The sequence below is a fragment of the Eubalaena glacialis genome, chromosome 12 (genome assembly GCF_028564815.1).
Source record: "Eubalaena glacialis isolate mEubGla1 chromosome 12, mEubGla1.1.hap2.+ XY, whole genome shotgun sequence".
NCBI lineage: Eukaryota > Metazoa > Chordata > Mammalia > Artiodactyla > Balaenidae > Eubalaena > Eubalaena glacialis.
Window position 1 is genome coordinate 9,879,034 of NC_083727.1, and position 19,500 is coordinate 9,898,533.

General features: G+C 44.2%; 1 protein-coding gene across 2 annotated transcripts in view; it reads right to left on the reverse strand.

Annotated features, from left to right (window-relative positions):
• The window catches only part of ZDHHC14 (zinc finger DHHC-type palmitoyltransferase 14), a 269,697-nt gene that overhangs the window by 102,568 nt on the left and 147,629 nt on the right, over positions 1-19,500 (reverse strand). For both annotated transcript variants that reach the window (XM_061207375.1, XM_061207374.1), the window contains exon 2: positions 4,128-4,288. In XM_061207375.1, the coding sequence (XP_061063358.1) occupies positions 4,128-4,288 (161 nt within the window). The remainder of the gene's footprint in view (positions 1-4,127; positions 4,289-19,500) is intronic.

The window sequence follows — 19,500 nt, forward strand, 5'->3', positions numbered from 1 at the left end:
TTATTTCCATCACAAATCGGGTCGCTTTTTATGAGAATCTGTGTTTATAGAAGGTGAAGAGAGAACCAAGTGGGAAAAGAGGAGAATTTTTCTTAAAAAATTCTACGATTTACTGAGCTAATCCTGACGAGAACCTCACAGGCTCTGGGTCCTTATTCCCATGTTGAAGTTAAGAACATGGTGGGATGAGGTTTAGAAAGTGGACAACTAGCCTGAAGTCCCACAACCAGAGGACAGGAGAGCCTTCTTCCTTCTCCTCCATCCTCCTCCTCTCTCCTTTCCTCTCTTCCTCCTTTTTATTTTTGACAGCTCTATTGTGGTATAAATTACATTACATAACAGTTATCCATTGTAAGTGCACAATACCATGATTTTAGTAAATTTATTAGATTATGCAACCATCATCACAATCCATTTTACACCATTTTCACCCCTCCAACAAGTTCTCTCACATCCACGTGTGGTCAGCCCTCAGTCCTATCCCCAGCCTGGGCAATCCCTGATCTGCTCTCTTTTCTGAAAGTTTGCCCTTTCTGGACATTTCATATAAATGGAACCACACAGTATTTAGTCTTCTGATTTGGCTTCTTTCAACCTGGGTCAACACTTTGCTCCATTTTACTGCTTAATAGTATTCCATTGTGTGGACTGACCACGTATTGTACATCAGTTCACCCACCGATGGACATTTGGGCTGTTTCCAGTTTTTGGTTATTAGGTATAATGCACATACAAGCACATGTATTTTCATTTCTCTTGGATATGTACGTAGGCGTAGAATTGCTGGGTCATATGGTAACTTTAACTTCTTGAGGACTTTTGAGGAAGTGTTTTCCAAAGTGGCTGCACCATTTTACATTCCCACCTATAATGCATGAGGGTTCCAATTTCTCCACATCCTCATCAACACTGTCAGTCTTTCTGGTTGGAGCCATTTTAGTGGGTGTCAAGTGGTACTGCACTATGGTTTTGATTTGCATTTCCCTAATAACTAATGATGTTGAGCATCTTTTCATGTGCTTATTGCCCATTCATATATATTCTTTGAGAAAATGTTCAATTCTTTACCCATCTTTTAATTGGGTTGTTTGTCTTATTATTGACTTGTAAGAGATCTTAATATGTTCTAGATACAAGTACGAAATATTTTATCAGATATTCGATTTGTGAATATTTTCTCCCAGTCTGTGGTTTGTCTTTTCATTTCCTTAAATGGTATCTTTTGAAGCACAAAAGTTTTTAATTTGATGAAATTCAATTTATCATCTTTTTCTTTTACAGATCATGTTTTTGGTGTCATCTAAGAACTCTGCCTAACACAAGGTCATGAAAATTTTCTCTCTGTTTCCTTCAGAAGTTTTATCATTTTAGCTCTTATATGTAGGTCTATGATCCATTTAAAATTTGTGTATGGTGTGAGGTAAGGGTTCAAATTCATCTTTCTAATGTGGACAACCAGTTTCTTTACTTGCTATGTGTTTTTTCAGATTTTTTATTTCTTCTTGAGTCGGTTTGTGTTTTTTTTTTTTGGTAATTGTGGCTTTCTAAGAATTTGTTCATTTATCTAAGTTGTCTAATTTGTAGCATAAAGTTAAAATCCTTTAAATTTCTGTAGAGTTGATGGTGATGCCCCTGCTTTCATTCCTGATTTTGGTAATTCACATCTTCTCTCTTTTTCTCTGTCTTTTTTTGGAGTGGAGGGTCAGCGGAGTATAGTTACAGGTTTGTCAATTTTGTTGATCTTCTCTAAGGACTAACTTCTGGGCTCACTGATATTCTCTGTTGTCTTCCGTATTCTATTTCATTGATTTCCACTGTCATCTTTAATATTTCCTTACTCCTACTTGCTTTGAGTTTAGTTTGCTCTTCTTTTTCCAGTTTCTTAAGGTGAAAGGTTCAGTTTCTGGTTTTTTCCATGCTCCACTCCAAATCAAGTCAGCCCCTCAGACAGGGATGCTGCTGGTTTTCAGGGCTTGTCCTGTCCAGGTAGAACTTCCTCACCTCTGAACGCAGGTTGGCGATTAGAGCAGCCCCAGGACAGAATGCCACAGACTCCCACTGTTCTTACCCAAAGTTCGTCAGTTTTTCATGAATAACCACTCCTCAAATTCCAGAGTCATGAAATGATTGTTTCTGACTATTTTGTCTAGGCTTATCATTGCCTTTCCGGGAAGGATGTGCCAGGCTACTAATTTCTGCCATGCCAAAGCCCTGTCTCTACAGCCCCTTTCTTCTCCTTCACAGGAAAAAAAATTTGGTTTGATCCACTACCCCATCTAGTTCTCTCACAGAATCTGTGTCTCTGGGGGGCGGAGACATAGGGGCAGAGCTGGTTTTTAAAAATTGCTTATGTTGAAAAATACTGCTCTGAGGTTATCGACTTTAAGAAAAAAAAACAAAAAACTAAACATAACAACAAAAAAATTGCACTTCAGTGAATCATTCAACTTCCTCAATGTTAATAATGGAAACTCTGTGCCTCTTAGAATCTGCATTCATAATAGAGAATTCCAATGGCACTCTTTATTATCCACTTTGTAAGGAAGGGAAAAGACCCCCCAGTTCCTGATCTGGCTGATTCTGCAGATGCTCCTAGCACTAACAGGGAGGTGGGAGGGAAAATAGGATCACAGCAGGAAAATGCTTAACAGCCAGTGTGGGGAGCTGGGCTGTTTGCACACTGCTTGAGTAGGAGTTTCGAGCTTGTGTCAATTTGACATGGGCATAGACTATGCAGTTTCTATAGGCCCCGTTCTATTCCTTGAAGGAAACTGGGCCTTCAAGAACAAGAACATCCCTAAAGAACAACGGATGAGACCCAGGAGACCTGGGTTGAAGGCTCTGGCTCTGCCACTTTCTCCCATTTAACCACTTTGGGGCTTCGTTTTCTTATTCGTAAAATGGGTGTAATAATAAAGTCTTCCTCACAAACTTCCTGGGATGTGATCAAATTCAATGACCGTCATGGATGGCCTTTACAGATTATTAACAAGCTATAAATGTAGGCTTTAGATTATGAAATAATACCCTGTGTTCAAATCTCAATATGTGGTGTCAAAGAAAGGGACTGTCTCCCCACTTCCCTACCTCAGGACACAAGGAGGCTGCAGCCCAGCAGACAACTCACATACACTCCCATTATCGACTCCTTTACTGCTCCCCTCCCAGGTGACAGGGATGAAGGATGGAAGCAGACGCTCAGAGAAGGACATGGCTGTGCTTCAGCACTTGGGGAGGTGGACCAGAGCAGATGGTGCCTATCAAGACCCACACTTGTACCTCTTTATACTGTGGAAAGTGGGGGTCTTTCATCTGAGTGGGCTGTGAAGGGAAGCCCACTGGGAGAGAACTATTTCTGTCAAATGATTTTTCATGCCTAAACTTTATGTTCACACTGAGTCATCACAGCCCCCCGCCACGCTTGTCAAATTATCACTGTACCACAGCAAAGCTACACATTCACAAAGGCAAACTTTTAAGAGGAAGCTCTCTTTTTAATTAAAAAAAGGACTTTAAGGGTTCTTTGTATGAGGGATTAGGATTGGTTTTAATGTCTTTAAAATGGATTGCTGTAAATTTTTAATCCTAGGATTTCCAATATCTAAGGAAAAATAAAGCCATTCATCTCAATATATATCAGAAATATACATGTTTGTTATGCCTTAATAAAGGCAATGCTGGATCCTAGGCTGGATAAATAGGACAGCAGTCTAAGATGTAACGTTTCCAGGTTTATATCATGGAAACCAGAACTCAGCTATGATGATAATAAAAGGGAATAAAGAGCAGCCACCAGGAACTACAGCTTTCACAACAGAGGCTCCTTCTCAGAGCGGACTCGGACGCTCGCGTTTCAAAGAGCTCGGTGGCAGTGGCCTGCCTGACGGCACCGCCAGCTCGCCTCCAGTGCACCGGTCCCTCAGCCTTACCTCCGACCACTTTCCATCCCACCTCCTACTCAGGTCATCCTCAGGCCAAGTGAGTGAAAACTTCGGGACTCCTCCCTGGGGACTTGGCACTGTCCAGCGCTCAGCCCCTCCTGCACGGGCTCCTCGTCTGTCCTCCCGCACTGGGGCTGAGCACAGGTGGGCAGTGACCAGAGGCTAAGGGCGGACCTTCAGGGTTACCTATTTGCCTTTCCAGGTCGGCGGCTTCATCAGGTGTGGCTCGCGGAAGGACGCCAGGGTCGCTGAAGCTGGTGCGCAGCAGGGTCCCCATCACAAAGAAGAACAGAATGCCACCGACCACGGGGATGGCAGGGGTGATTTTCACTGCTAGATACGGACAGCTGCCAGCAGGTTGGGAAGGCAGGAGGGGAGGGGAGAAAGAAAGGAAATACAATGTCAGTAATCAACAGTAATCACTGTGTATTTTCCAAGAAACGAACGGCTTTTTTGGAGAAGCAAAATTGATTTCCGTTAAAAATTCATCTATGTTTTAAGCATTTACATTTGGGGAGGTCTGCAATTCTCTCTTGTGGACAATTTAACCCCCCCTTCTCAGCTACAATAATCCTCTGCTCCCACCGTGCTACTCAGGAAAGACATCGGCAGAAAAATGAAAATAATCCTGCTTGTACAATCAACGTAAGATGCACAGAGCTTGCACCCTTTGTACTGTAAACACAACACGTGATTTATGTGATTCTCCACCCATCCCTGGAATTGCGTAACATAGGACGACACCAGCTTGGAACGGTCTTCATCAGACCCGGCCTTTCCTCCCTGGGTCAGACAACTCAGGGCACAGAACGCAGAGAACCACAAGTCACCCTCAAAAGGCAAGAAATCGTTTTTTCAACATTTTGGAGCTAATCTATCCAAAAGAGGTTAATGAGCTATGGAAATGTACTTGCAGGCCATTTCCGAAGAGGATTAAAAGGATTTAGGCAGCTGGAATATAATAGTCTCATGCTCTTCCAGAAGGCATTTGAGCTACCAACGGATGAACACGGCGTATCTCGATTCTATGAAACCCCTTCGCTGTCCTGCAGTGAATGAACTGACACGCAGCAGGGGCTGTGATGAGTCAGGGAGAGATGCCTTGGGACAGACTGACATCTATGCCAGCTGGCTCCAGGGATCCAGGAACCAGGGCAGCTTTAAGCACCTGCCTGGTCCACTGTCATTGCCCCTTGACTCTGCAGAGGCGGTGAGAGGCAGAGTGAAAATTAGCTCGGTGCCTGGGGCTGAGTGAAGGATGGCCCTGCAATGACTATGGTCAGTGTATTGTCATCACATTCAGTAACCTCATGGGCATCGAGGAACACCACACAGAATCATGGAATTGTAACATCCAGAGTGGAAAGCACCTCCTAGATGGTCTGCCTCACCAGGGGATACTCTTCCAGATACTCAAGACCACACAAAGAGAGGGAGCTGGAGAAGAAAGGGTTGGAAAGCTTTGCTCAAGAGGTGAGCCAGGGGGCTCATTCCTGGGATGTTGGGGACAGCACCCCACTCCTGTGCAGTCCTTGCAGGGAGGTGGCAAGGTCTCTGATGGGATGGCAAGGGGATGCTGGCAAGCATCCAGGCCTCGGGGACCACAGGCCATGGTCCCCTTTGCTGAGACCAACATCAGGCAAGTTAAAGCATCTAGTTTTCGAGCGGCTGGTGACTCAGACAGGTCTATGTGGAGTGGTTACTGGGAACTAAAGACCAAGGGCCTGTCCTGAATCCCCTGCTCTGCAGAAACCAGAGACTTTCCAGCCACTTTAAGAAGATGGAAGAGCAACCCCAAACGTGACTAGGTAAGGTTTCCCACCAGACAAGTGGACTGCGGTCTCCAAGAGAATCGCCTGATTTAGAGACACAAAATATGTGACATTTCTGACTTCTGTTTCATCTTTCCCACACCAGCTCCCCTGCAGAAACAGAACAGAATGAATGACAGAAAGTATCAGATCACACTTGGGCTGGATTGCCTGTTGTGACTTCTCTTCACAGGATTCATGGGAAACCATAAAAAACTATTAATTGTCTGTCCTGCATCAATGTCCCCGCCCAAACTCCCAGGCACTTAGAGCCTTTTTGAACACCCTCAGAGATTCTCGTAGGAAAGTGAATTCGGCAAAGAGGACAAGAAGATATACAGAGATTGCTGTGGAAAAAAGGAATACAAGAGTGTCTAAGCTGAAGAAATACCCTTTGTGAAAGCATTCACTTTAATTATGGAAAGGACTTTTTTAATCCAATGGATTTTGTTGCGTAAAAAAGAGTCACTGCTTTTCCTAGAGTGCTTTCAGACAAACACTAACATAATTAAAACTCTTTAGTGGGTTTCCAGTTTTTCTTAAAAATTTGATTTTATAATTTTAGGTACTGAAAAGCTTCAAATAAAACACTTTCCTGCAATAGAGATCCACTAGTTCTGAAAATGAGAAAGAAAACATTTAAAAGATGGTGCTGCTTGGGGTGCCTCCTGTTTTTGTTTTTGTTTTTGTTTTGCCTTTGGGAGCCCTTCTTTTATTGGGAAATAAATACAGAGTCAAACAGGTGGGCCAGCCCTACAGCCTAACACAGAACTTGCATTTCAACTTGACACACGTAGAGAATAAAAGTCTTGTCAGGAAATGACCATCTTCCCTTTAAAGATTCAGTATAGGGCTTCCCTGGTGGCGCAGTGGTTGAGAATCTGCCTGCCAATGCAGGGGACACAGGTTCGAGCCCTGGTCTGGGAAGATCCCACATGCCGCGGAGCAACTAGGCCCGTGAGCCACAACTACTGAGCCTGCGCGTCTGGAGCCTGTGCTCCGCAACAAGAGAGGCCGCGATAGTGAGAGGCCCGCGCACCGCGATGAAGAGTGGCCCCCACTTGCCACAACTAGAGAAAGCCCTCCCACAGAAACGAAGACCCAACACAGCCATAAATAAATAAAAAAATAAAAAAATTAAAAAAAAAAACCTCATTTAAAAAAAAAAAAAAGATTCAGTATAAAGTGACAATCAAAATCCCATTTAATACTGCCCTGAAATGTTCACATGGCTACATCCCAGCTCTAGGGTACAGTGCAGTGCCAGGGGCTACAGAAATAGATACCTTTTCAAGGCATGTCTATTACATTAAATGGAGCATGTTTGGACCCTGACATGGAGCTTTTATGAAGAGCTGGAGATAAATATCAGCTGCTGCAAGTCTATTGATTAAATCTCTGACTGTGATATCAATCAAGTTAATATCAAGGAACTCAAACTCTAAAGAACATTAAAAAGTATCTGTGTCATAAAATATGATATTATCTTTGTTACTCTTATTGTCATATAAAAAGCAACCTGAAATTGTATTAAGCCTTGACAATGTGCTAGTGTACCACAATCAGAAATAAACATAGTCCATATGAAAGGCACAAAATTGACCCTGATACTAATAAATTTCAATTTATATAGATTAGCCTTAAAATTTTTTTTAGTCCAAAAGAATCTACTCTAGGTGGACCTCTTTTTTTTTTTTTTTTTTTTTTTTTAACGAAATGGTTAGGAAAATGATCAATTGTGTAGAGGAGAATTTTTCCAGAACTTAAATTCAGAATTCAACAGAAGAATGTCTGTTTGAACAAAGGCGGAGAATACAACAGGCCAACATTTTCCCTCTTTCTCATTATTAATGAGCCTGAATAAGAAACTACTGGAACAGTTGTTAAGCAGCCACACCCAGGTCACAGCTGGACAATATTACCTGGACAGACCAGCCAGTAGGATGTGATCCACCTCAGGTGTTTAGGGGTGGAATTTATTTAGCTCCATTTGGCTTCTCCAAAGACGGATACTTCAGTGCTGTTGGAACCCTGCTGTGGAGTTGATTTAGTAGATCTTAGGTTACAGTGTATTTGTTTTTCCCTTTTGGTTCTGAAATGTAACTTGGTTGACCTCAGAGTTTGCCTGCTCACAGCAAGATGTCGTTAATGAGTAAGCCATGTCCTAAACGGTTTCTTGTTGTCCCAAGTGTACCGTATGTAGAGCTACCCACTGCTCCAGGCTGATGGCTCTGGAGGACTCCCACCGCCTCCACCCGCCTCTCCCCACCTCCCGCCGAGGACGTCTGCTGCCCTTGCCAATATCTGATATTCAGAATTAGAGATCAACGTCTTTAACTTTTCTGTCCCCTGGCACATTCTCATGGAGGAGACAAGACCCTGTGATTTAAGTTGTTTGCACTTGAGTGTCAATTAATTTATTCAGTCCTAGTCCGGGAAACGAGGAAGACGAAGAATCTAGTTGATGGGTAAATGCCTACCACCCTGTGAAAAACTCAGAGGGATCCTGACTTTTCTGGTCATGAGATGAAGGTAACAGGAAGTCCTTCAGTCACTTTAAGTGGCAGACAGTCTCATTAACTATTTCAAAGTGTAACAATCCCAATTACCAGTGGAAATTTCTAACTTGGTTTTGTGTTAAACCTCCTCCCCCTCCCCAGCTGGCCAAGTGCCGTTTCTGGCCCCTCTGTGGCTGAAGAAGAAAGGACATGGGGGTAGGAAGGGGGCCGGGATTTGGAAGCCCCAGCCAAAATTTGGAAGGCGCTGATTTGGAAGCTCTGTTACAAGGCGGCTTTGTGTTCTCTGGGTCTACCAGATGTTTAAACCTGTCCCTCTGGAGTTTGAGTCCTTCAGAAGCCCCCTGGAAGCCTAAGGGCGCTGCCTGGGGGTACCCATCTCCTCTCTCCCTCTTCTTGGGTAGAGAGGAGACAGCCTTCCTCCCGCCCTAAGGCCCATCCTTCCACCGCACTGTGGCCCCATTCCCCGCCTCTCATGAACCTCAGGAGTACTGCCCTGAATTCCTCGGCTCTCTGCTTCTCGCCTGGGGGACAGCAGAACAGCCATCTCAGCCCTCTGCCTGCCCCACTTCAGGTTACCCCAAACACACCGACACATCTCTGTTCCAAAGCCTGTGATGACCCCCCTTCTCCTGCCAAATCAAGTTCAAGCTCCTTCTCTGGCATCCATACCCCATGGTGCCTAGTCTCCAGTCTCCCCTTCTCATCTCCTGCTCCACCCCCCTTTTCACACATACGGGGACAGCAACCCTGACCCCTGGCCTTCCCAGAAAGGCGCCTGCCACCCAGCCCTGGTGTCTGGAACCCTCACCCCTAACTCAGCTTGTTAAAGCTGCCCCAACTTTCAAGTTCGCATAAGGACTTGGTGAAAAGATTTTCTTGGCTCACCCCCGAGCTAAAGTGCTGGCTTCTTTTCCTAAACCTCCGTAATATTTTTGTTTGCTTCTCTCGATGGTACCTGTGGCTGTTTGTGGACATGCCTCATGAACCTCACTGGACTGCAAGTCCTGCAGGGTGAGACTGGGCCCTGGTCAGCGTGTGTCCTTCACAGCACTGGGCACAATGCCTCACACAGGGTAGGTATTTGACAAGTACTTGTTGAGTAATTGAATGAATGAGACCTAGTCACTGAATTTTACAGTAACACAGAAAAGAGCAGGAAAGTCAAATCAGCCATATTCTCAACATCGACAATGTACCCTGTGTCTAGAATTTGCTTCTCTAACTTCTAAGCTTGCCAGGTCTTGTAACGTCCTTCAAACAGGTGCTAAGGATCTGCCCTGTTCAGGACGCTTCCGCCACTGAGAAAAGGTGGAATTGCACACACTGAGCTGAATGTGTGCAACACACTCTAAAGTTGTAGCAGATGAAGCAACGTGTGTTGGTACAACTTTGCGCAATACTAGTGCTCTGTGACAGTCACCCGTCCTACCAGCCTCTGTATTTCAAAGGACAACGTTGAGTTGCTCATTGAAGTCTTGGACATCGCTCTCTATAAAAGCAGCAGAATTCAGGCCCCCAAGCAAACAATAAGATCAGTGCTGCACAGACACCTTCAAACTGCTGCTCAGAAAAAGCCAAGAGCATCTGCAGTCCTGCTGGTAAAGACAAGGCAATAAGCAGTCGCGGCCCACGATGGCGATCACGAGACCTCTGTGAGGAGGCAAGACTGATGGGAAAAATCTCAGCCAACCCCCAGCAACTGGCACGACGTAATAGCTGAAGCGCTGCAAGGGGCAAAGAAAATGCTTAGCCCGAGCTCAGACAACTTGAAAATGGCTCCTTCACGTTTCTGAGCAACTGCGGATGGGCTCTCCAATCCTGAGTGCCATCTGTGATGAGGAAGACTCCTTCCCCCGAGGGCCTGGATTTGATACAAGATGATGATGCAGCTGCCAAAGACATAAACACCAAATGAAGTCCTCTTTCAGTCTGAAGAACTGTGACCTATATACAAGCCAGGGCCGTGTGGATAATAGGCTACCAGCACCTTAGTCTTCATAAAGCTCAATGGGAAAGTGACAGGAGGAAAAAAAAAGAATCTGAAAGCACACATTTTCATAACATAAAAGAAATGAGCTAATTTAGCACCAGATGCAACAAATGCTATCGTGATGAAAAGCCTATACAGTAATCCCCTTCCTATCATATACATCGGTGAGGTGTTTGCCGTTAGATATGATGATTAAATACCTACTACAGACTGTCAACTCACTGTACATTAGAGGTAAAGAAAGGTCCTTCCGGGTAATAATTAGAAAATGTAGCATTGCCAAAAGATTAAAGGGAATTTTTTCAGTTCTAATAGCAATCTTCTCAAAACTTTAGGAAAAATAATTATTTGTATTTTGATGTTTATACATGAAGGGTGGAACCATTTTCTGGGTGCTATATTATCTGAGACTATGCAATTAGTGTATTATGTCATTAATTATGACAAAATTATTTTACCATCAAACAGATACTGACATTCCAGAATCAGCACTCTCATTAATTCTGTATTTCTATTTAGAAACTGGCTCGCAGGTTAGAATTAACTCTCAGTAGAACTTATTCCCTGGATGAAAGTCCTGGGGCTAAATTGGTATCTTAAACATTTCAGATAGGAACTCTGGATTTCATTACTGGGTAGCTAAGTCTCTCTTTTTCTCTACAGGACATTCTTTGGGAGAAGATTAACTTGACTTGAAAACCAAACCAAAACAAAACAACATTAAGAAGATGTAGCAGAGACATTAAGACCAAGTGGCCTTTAGAACAAAAAGTAGAGAATCTTTTGCCATTGATAACAGATGTGTAATCTACCTGCCCACAGGCCATGACTGACCCTTTGAAATGTAGGAAGGTGAGGAGAAAGACATAGCAAACATGTAATGGTAATAATATTACATAACAACAACAACACAAGTAGAGAATCTTTTCCCATAGCAAAACAATTTGAGTCATCTTTTGATATTTTGCCTGCAAATGGATATGCATAGAAAAAAATATCCCATTAATTGTAGCTCATGACCTCTGACTACAACATGACCTATGTTTGACATTTTTGTTCTGTCCTGTACATATGAAAGCATAAACATGAGAATAACTATTCTTTATACATAGAAATGAGGTACGCAATTTAAGTTGATACTGAGGGGGCGTGGCCTTGCTTTATCGATGCCACACTCCAACGAAGGAGCTTTCTATATTTCAGAGATCACAAAGATCGGCTATTATTTTAAACGTCAGAGTCTTGATTGCAATGCATTTCAATAATAAATAGTTAAGGCAAATGATCATAAAATGAAATAATCTGAGCCAATGACTTACACGTCTGAAATAATAAGAGTAGTACTGTAAGAGTAGTATAAAAATGATCTTTTTCCTTTTCATCTGAGTCACTGTAAAATAAATGTATTTTTCATTTATAGGTAGGAACATAAACACCATTACTTTTATGATTTGTTCCTTAATCACATATTTAGAAATAAATGTACCACTACAGGGCAAAGATAAGCACATTACTTGGAGACAAATAGACAAAAAAGTGGACTCGGAAATAACATCCACTCACAACCGTAGAACGGGAAAACCAGACGATTCATAGAGTGCCACCCCCGCCAGACACCCCGCAGCAGGGCCCAGTGCTTGAAAAGCCCCTTCTTAGCAATCGCACGGAGTGATGAATCTACCACTGTAGAAGGAGGGAGTTTAAATAAATGGACATGGGGACCAAAGGGGAAGAATATCACATAAGGACACTGGAAGGAAAAGCTCAAGCCCAGAGAGAAAGGACGGGGAGAGGAGAACTCCACGTAGAAATGTATGGACCATGAAGATGACTCACGGTGTCATCAGAGGCTCCGCAGTTCATCTTTTCACCAGGCTACAGCTACTTTCTCATCGAGAGCAGTAGCTTTCGGGCTTACGAAGGGAAGTAAGCTGGTGAAGCTCTCCCTACCCAGGAAAGGACGGTAGCTAAGGACTCCGCTTTCTCCCTGCAGGCCTCTTGGCTAGATGTGGTTACAGCAGGGATGTCTGCACACAGCACAGTCTCGCCTGAAGCCTGTGGAGCTCCTATGTGACAAAATCAGTGTCATTATTCTTAATTCAGGGCCTCCCAGACCACCCAGACAGGTCCAGCTATAGACACAGAACCTGGGAAGTTGTAGTTTAAAAACACAGGCTTCAAATCACAGTGCGTAAACAGTCTCATTTCCCCATCTACTATTGAGAATGTGCAAGGGTTTGTTAGGGAAAACTGTGGTGTTTCAAACTTTTTTGGCCAAGTGATTTTGAGTTTGACTTAAAATTCCAGGAGGTCCCACTGTAAAGCAATTATACTCCAGTAAAGATGTTAAAATAAAATAAAATAAAATAAACTAAAATTCCAGGAGGCCAAAGGCTTCTGGCTAGTGTGTGGATCACGGGGAGGAAAGCCAGCATTTCTCTGCCCCCAAACTGGCTCTTTAATGACCTAACGGAATTACGTAGGCATGGAAACCATACATCCACTATCCATGTACATCCATGGATGTACACGCCATACATCCATGGCAACCATACAAACAATAACTCACATGATTGTTTGTGTCATTTTCAGGAGCACGGCTGCCGAACTAATTGGCCATAGTAACTCCATCACCTTGCTTTCAGTGCATCCTGGACCCATAAGAAATTAGCGGGGCAGGAGAGGTCCCTGCGGAAAGTTCCCTGCCTCGGGGCATGCTAGGAGTGTGTGCTGGGCGAGGCCTCTGTACAGAAGGGCCAGAGGAGAAAGCCGGGATTTGCTCCAGCTGTAAACAGAATTCCAAGGTATGGAATTCTGACTCCGTTTTACACCTGAAAGGGTGGCCACTCTCCTTCCATTTTTGACAACTCTGTACAGGAAAGTCTCAGCGGGACTTCAGCTCTATTCGTAATTCCTGATTTCATCAAATCTAAGGTAGCCCAACTTTAAGATGTACCATTAAGGAAGAGTGTACCCAATAAGACAACATTCTCTAATCACTGGGAATCTTTATTTTCTACTTATCGAAAGAGCTATTTTAGATTGATTTAGACACCAACTTTAAAATCATACACCGATGGTGCACATATATTTTTAAAAATGTGAATGAAATAAATTGGTCAAAGGATCCCTAAAACATCTTCATCGTTTTCTGAATGGCTCTTTGACTCAGCAGGCGTCGTGGTCTGAGGTTTCCGGCATAGTACCGCTCTGCTGCATCCAGAGCCACAGCTTCCAGACTCCCCTCCTCGCCTCCAGTCCTGCCCCAGAGTCCATCCCATCTCTCATCTTCTACGCCACTCTCTCACCCATTCGTCCCTCCTCACGTCTCTCTGTGGCTCTTGGAACGTTCCAGGTAGCCTCTGCTCAGGGCTTCCGTCTGTGCTGTGCCCTCTGCCTAGAATGCGGTTCCTGCAAAGCCACAAAGCTCCCCCACCTCCTGCAAGTCTTCACTCAAATATCACTTTCTCTGTAGAGCCTTCTCTGACCTCGCTTTGTAAAATCACAGCCCTCCTCACCAGCACTCCCTGCCCTCTGGGTCCCCTTCCGGGCTTTCCTTTTCCTCCTATCACTTACCCCATGTGGCAGAATGTATACACACTCACCTTCATACTGTCTGACTCTCCCACTAGAAAAAAAAAAAAACCTCCAAGCAATGAGGAATTTTGTCCACTTGGTTCGAAGATGTAACCCATGGTGCCTGGAATTGGGTCCAGCACATAGTGGCCTTCAATAAATATCTGCTGAATGAACTGAAAACACAGGATACAAAGTAGACTCAGGATGATCCCATTTTTGTTTCAAACACACATTTATATTCATAACTGGAAGAATATGCCCTAAAGTATTACCTCATTTTCCATGGTGAAAGGTGTGAGGGTGATTTTATGCATGTGCTTTTTGATAGTTTCCAAACTTCTTAATCAAACGTGGCTTATTTTTGCAGTGGAAAAATATATGACTAAAAATAAGTGCATAAATATTCATTAAACTGAAAAAAGTGGGTATTGCCAAAATATTAAAATCTCTCTGTGCTTTTCAAAAATCAACTATCAATAAAAAAGATGCTTGACAATAATTCATGCTCCGGGTTAGATCAAAACCTCAGAAGGCTAAAGCCCTTGATTTCTGCAGGTTGCCCCTCATCAGATGGGTGTGTTTTGAGGTATGGGGTATCATACATTCAAGAATACAACACTCAAGTTACCTCTCATCTCAGCTTGAGTCTATACACCATTTCTTACAGGAATGTGACTGGAGGAAGTTCTTCTGCCATCATTGTGGATTTCTACCTTAAACTGGACATTTATAGATTAAAGGCAGAGACAGCTATACCCTGTTGTCCCTATGTCACAGTGAAAAACAAAAAACAACCCCAAAGAGCCAGACACAGGCTCCCAGCAACCCCTCTGGAGATCCAGAGCCTCAGACTCACTGAAGTTTCCCTTTTCCTTTCCTTGGGTCGGGGGTGAGTCCAAGGGTAGCAGGAAGGGGAAGGGGATCTTTAGGAATGAGAAGGGATGAAAAGCTACACAATTTCAACCCCTAAACACTGGCGATGTTCTTGGAGTTGAACCCGAAGGCTAGATATCTCAGTTACAAGCATAGCTGGGAAATGGATTATTCAACCCAGAGACGTTTTCAACTAAATACAAATTAGTTTGATCATTATGTGTTTGAGAAAACCTTTATGGGATGAAGATGTCCTGCCCTGTTTTAGACTGCTCCGTGAACATCAGTGAGCCTTCTCCTGTCCTGAGACCCTCGGGGTATCAGGCTCTCTGCTGGGATGCGGCCCAGGGACGCCTCGGGTGTGGTGCTGCTGGTACCACTCAGCGTATAATTGTTGTTTGTGCGGCCTGTTTCCTCCTCCCTCCTGCTGGCTGTTATTCCCCGTGCTCCAGCTCTCAGCAGCTCCCCCCCAGGGCTTCGGTCGCCCTCCCAAGTTTGGTAAAGCAGTGAACAAGGTTTTACACATAACTGAGGCCTCTGCCATGGACCGTGCCCCAGCCCCAACCATCACGCTGGGCCAAATCCTCTCCTGCCAGTGTCCAGAAGTTACTGTGAAAAGTGGTCTTGGGTATTATGAAGAAGCACGAACTCAGAACATTTTGGCCTTTGTGTGAGTTTTGGAAAGTTTCTACAAAGATAGAGAGCAAGTACAGTGGATACTGTGGATATCCCATGTCGCTGAGCATCATTCATTCCTTCACTCAATCGGTCCACACACTTTTCTTGAGGACCTACTACACGCCAACACACTGGACCAAATGCTCGGGATGGACACCAGATCAAGACAAGATCGTTGCTCTCAAGCTACTCACAGTCTAGAAGGAGAGACAGACCCCAAATCAGTAAACTACAAACAAAACAGCCAGTTAGGTGACAGAGATAAAGAGAGTGTACTGAGTGAGGGAAGAGGGAAGGGGATCAGCTCAGCGGGCCTGGATGGAATCTGAGAAGGTTTTCTGGATGGGGTGTTGATGGCTAAGCAGGAGCTAGACCAACAAAGAGGACGGGCATCAGCAAGGACATGGAGCCCCAAAACCCTTCACTGTATTTACTGTTTCCAGACCTTCCACGCTTGACCGACAAGGGGTAAGATGGTGCCTTATCAGCCCTACCTGGACTGGACCCCACCGCAGGGGCAATTCAGCAGGAGGATGTTTAGTCACTGCTGTATCCCCAGCCCCCAGACACTTCCTACTGCAGGGGAGGCCCTCTGCAAACATTTGCTGAGTTGAATTTGATATAATCATCAGAGCAGACCTGAGAGACCTGGGTCCATGCTGTGGGTGGTGAACTGCAAGGTGATTTGTACCAAAGGTGGTCGTGCAGTTGAAAAAATTAAAGAAAGCATATATGGAGATGAGCAGGCATTCATTTCCGTGCATTCGCCACTCCTGCCGACGGTTCCCTCCTGCTCTGCTAAAGCTCTCCTCACCCAAGCGTCATGGTTAATTTCCCCCCATCCCTGGAAGAGAAAGAGGGCACCTTCTTCCTTTTGCAAAGGAAGAAGAATTACTAAGTAAATTTTCCTTTATAATATTTCCCTAAGACTGCAGAGGAATTGAAGAGTGGTTTTTAACACACCCATCATCACAAACCTCTTAGAAGCAGATAATAGAGGATAAATACAGGTTAGAAAGAGCCGATCATTTAGACAGAGATGCATGTGAGTTTGGATGGTTAAGCTATTTTACTCATAAGCTCATAAAACAATCCCTTTTTCAATAGTAGACAAACCATAATTTGAAAAATAGTACATGATACTTATATAAAATGGAAATACGGTACTTTTGACTAGAGAAGAAAAATGCTACGTATGCAATTAAGAAAAAAAAGTTTTTCCCTAAAGGAGAGAAATGAACACAAAGTAAGGTGAACAGATTAACAAGCCCATGAACATTCTGACCCCAGGCTGGAGGCCAGTGGGTGGAGACAGCTTCAGGACCACATGTTTGGTAGGAAAGTGAACAACATGAAATTCACTAGGAGTGGTGGGCTACTGCATTGCTGCTGGGGGCTGCAGATTTATTCTTACCCTTGTCTAAAGGGGCAGATGACTCACTAACAGATGATTCCTGATTCCCCACCAAAACGCTGCCCACGGAATGGAATAGTCTCCTTTGTAAAGAAAGTGCCTTTGCACTAAAAAATGCATTTCTCTTGCCCGATGGTGGGGAGGACTCCTACCATGTAATTATCCAGTCCATGAGAAGGCAAGGTCAGAACAGACAGACACAGAGGGAAGGTCCGCCCTTGCTAGACACACAGATGTGGTCACACGGTTTCTAAACAGGCAGCTGGGCAGGGAGACTGCAGGAAAAGGATGAAAATTTCCCAGTTTTGATCGAGTACCTGTAATTTCAAATAGTTTCACATATCATATTTCATGTATTCTCTGCAAAAAGTCTATGACCTTGGTATTTTTGAGACCATTTTACAGATGAGGAAACTAAGCCCTTAAGAGGCTCACTAAGTTGACTGAGGCCATCCAGCTAGTAAATTTCAGGACCGTGTGGCTGTCTTCTAATCCCATGCGCCAGGGCACATAATCTCAATTATACCCCAGCGAGGTCTGCATTTCTGGTTTGCACCCTCTACGTTTTCTTGGTAGAATACAGGTTTAAAAAGATTCTACCCTTTTATAATGATCTCAGTTACCCTCATTATATACAATTAAGATGCCTAGAAAACCCGAAACTTGATTTAGCTTGAAGGTGCCTCGCCCAGTTTGGGGTGAATGAAGGCTCTGGAGTCATGGGTGATGGCACCTCTCAATGATGGATTGCCAGCAGATGGACAAGAAAGGAAACGATTCGTTGTCCTGCCAAAAAGACAGCTAAGCACAGGATCCTGACTGCTGTGAGCAGGGGCGGGAGCCCGTCCAAGGAACGGGGTGGGGCAGCTGTGAGGGGTGGAGAGCCATGGCCACTAATGTGCGGGACACAAGGGAAGGGGCACAGGACACCTTTTGGTTTCTGCACCTCCAGGGACACACAGGATCTTACACCGTTCAGGATGCTCCCTGAGCTTCAGTGAAACTAATGAGGGAGTAACACCTTAGCGCTCCAAGGTCAAGAACGTTTCTTTTGGGCTCCGCTTCCCAATTCCAGTTGCTAAATAACCAGCTCCATAGTTTCTACGTAGAACAGAGCTTGTATTCCCAGAGTCTCCGTTAACCAAGCTCTGACACTGAATGCTGAAGACTGCTCCTGTTATTTCAGAATACCCTTATGCCACACAAAGGGAGTATTGGTTAGTTTTGCTTCAATATTGCGGGGTGGGGGGCAGGGGGCGGGGGCATAGATTCTGATGGATATAATGCCAAAGCTAAGTTTTCATTTATGGAAAAAGAGAAGCTTCCTAAAACCGCCAAGTTATGCTCAAGAAGTAACTTGCTTCCTGTGAGAAGAGGGTGGGGTGCAGAAAGTCCAAAGCCCCCCACTTCCAAGAAGCCAGTGTGGAACTGAACATACTGTGATATGCACTCCTGTCAAGCAGGTGAGATGAAGAACCTCAGAAAAATATAGGCGGCAGGTGCCAGGTAACACCTGGAAGTCTGAGTATTTTTATTGGATACTACTAAGTACAATGATACACTTTTTTATGAAACTCTTTGAACTCATTGGAAAAAAACAAAAAACAAAACCAGAAAAATACCATGTTGCTGTTGGCCAGGTAGTGCCTTAGCCACCCCGCTCACCGAATTGCGCTTTTCCAACAATATTCTTCTGTGGTTAAACTTTCATGTTGTCTCTTGTTTTCTTTTAAGCCGCACACTTCTGAGATAAAAATCTGTTCAGTTCATTTTAAAATAGAACAGGTTCCTGAGGACTGCCCAGTGGCAAACATGACTATTAGTTAATTTTTAAAAAGAGGAGGTCAAAAGGCAGAAAGACGTTCATGAGTTCTGCGGAAAATCGTGGAAACAACCTTAAGGGATCTCGTGGAGCCACATCTGGGAAAACCATATTTTATGAGAGATTCCCCAGCAGGGATTCAGGCAAAGGAAATCATGCCTGGCTCTTCTGATGGAATTTTTGGAAGATGTTACTATCATGAAAGGTACAATAAATTAAATGACGGTGGATGCATTCCTTGAATTTTGCCCAGCAGATGGCAAAGCTGGAGAATCAACCGGGAAGCCGGAGAGTGATACAGTGGAGAGGGGAAAAGATCAGAAGGCATCATCTCCCACGGGACTAACTCCTCATTCATCCGGGGCTTGTGCCACACATCGTCCAGCTGGTTTAAACAGTCAGTAGAATTACCAGAGTCCCAAAGAGCTGTCAAGTTCTGAGGATGGTCTTTTAGATTTCCAGAGACACCCGCCTGACAGGGCTGTCACTTGGCTGCCAGAAAGCCATCACTTCATGCCTTAAGCCCCTGTGAGACTTAATGATGTCAGATAGCAGAGCCCACCACGCAAAGCCCCGGAAAACAGGGTTCTAAACGCTCCAGCTGTGCCTATGTGCTCAGGGGCAAAATCTCCCGGCTTGTAATGCTTATTATGGCCAGTTTCTTGAAGACTTTTTCAACCAGAAGTTACCGTCAGTTTGGCTTTTGCCTCTTCTCCTTCCCTGAGTGGAATGTGTGCAGCTGCACACATGGAAGGATTTTTATGTTGTCTAAATACAACAGCAGGCTTTGCAAAGACACTTTTTTTGAAGAGAAGCGTTCTTGAACAGGATGTCTGGGTTGCAACTAGGAAAACAGGGAAACTGAGCAAAGGA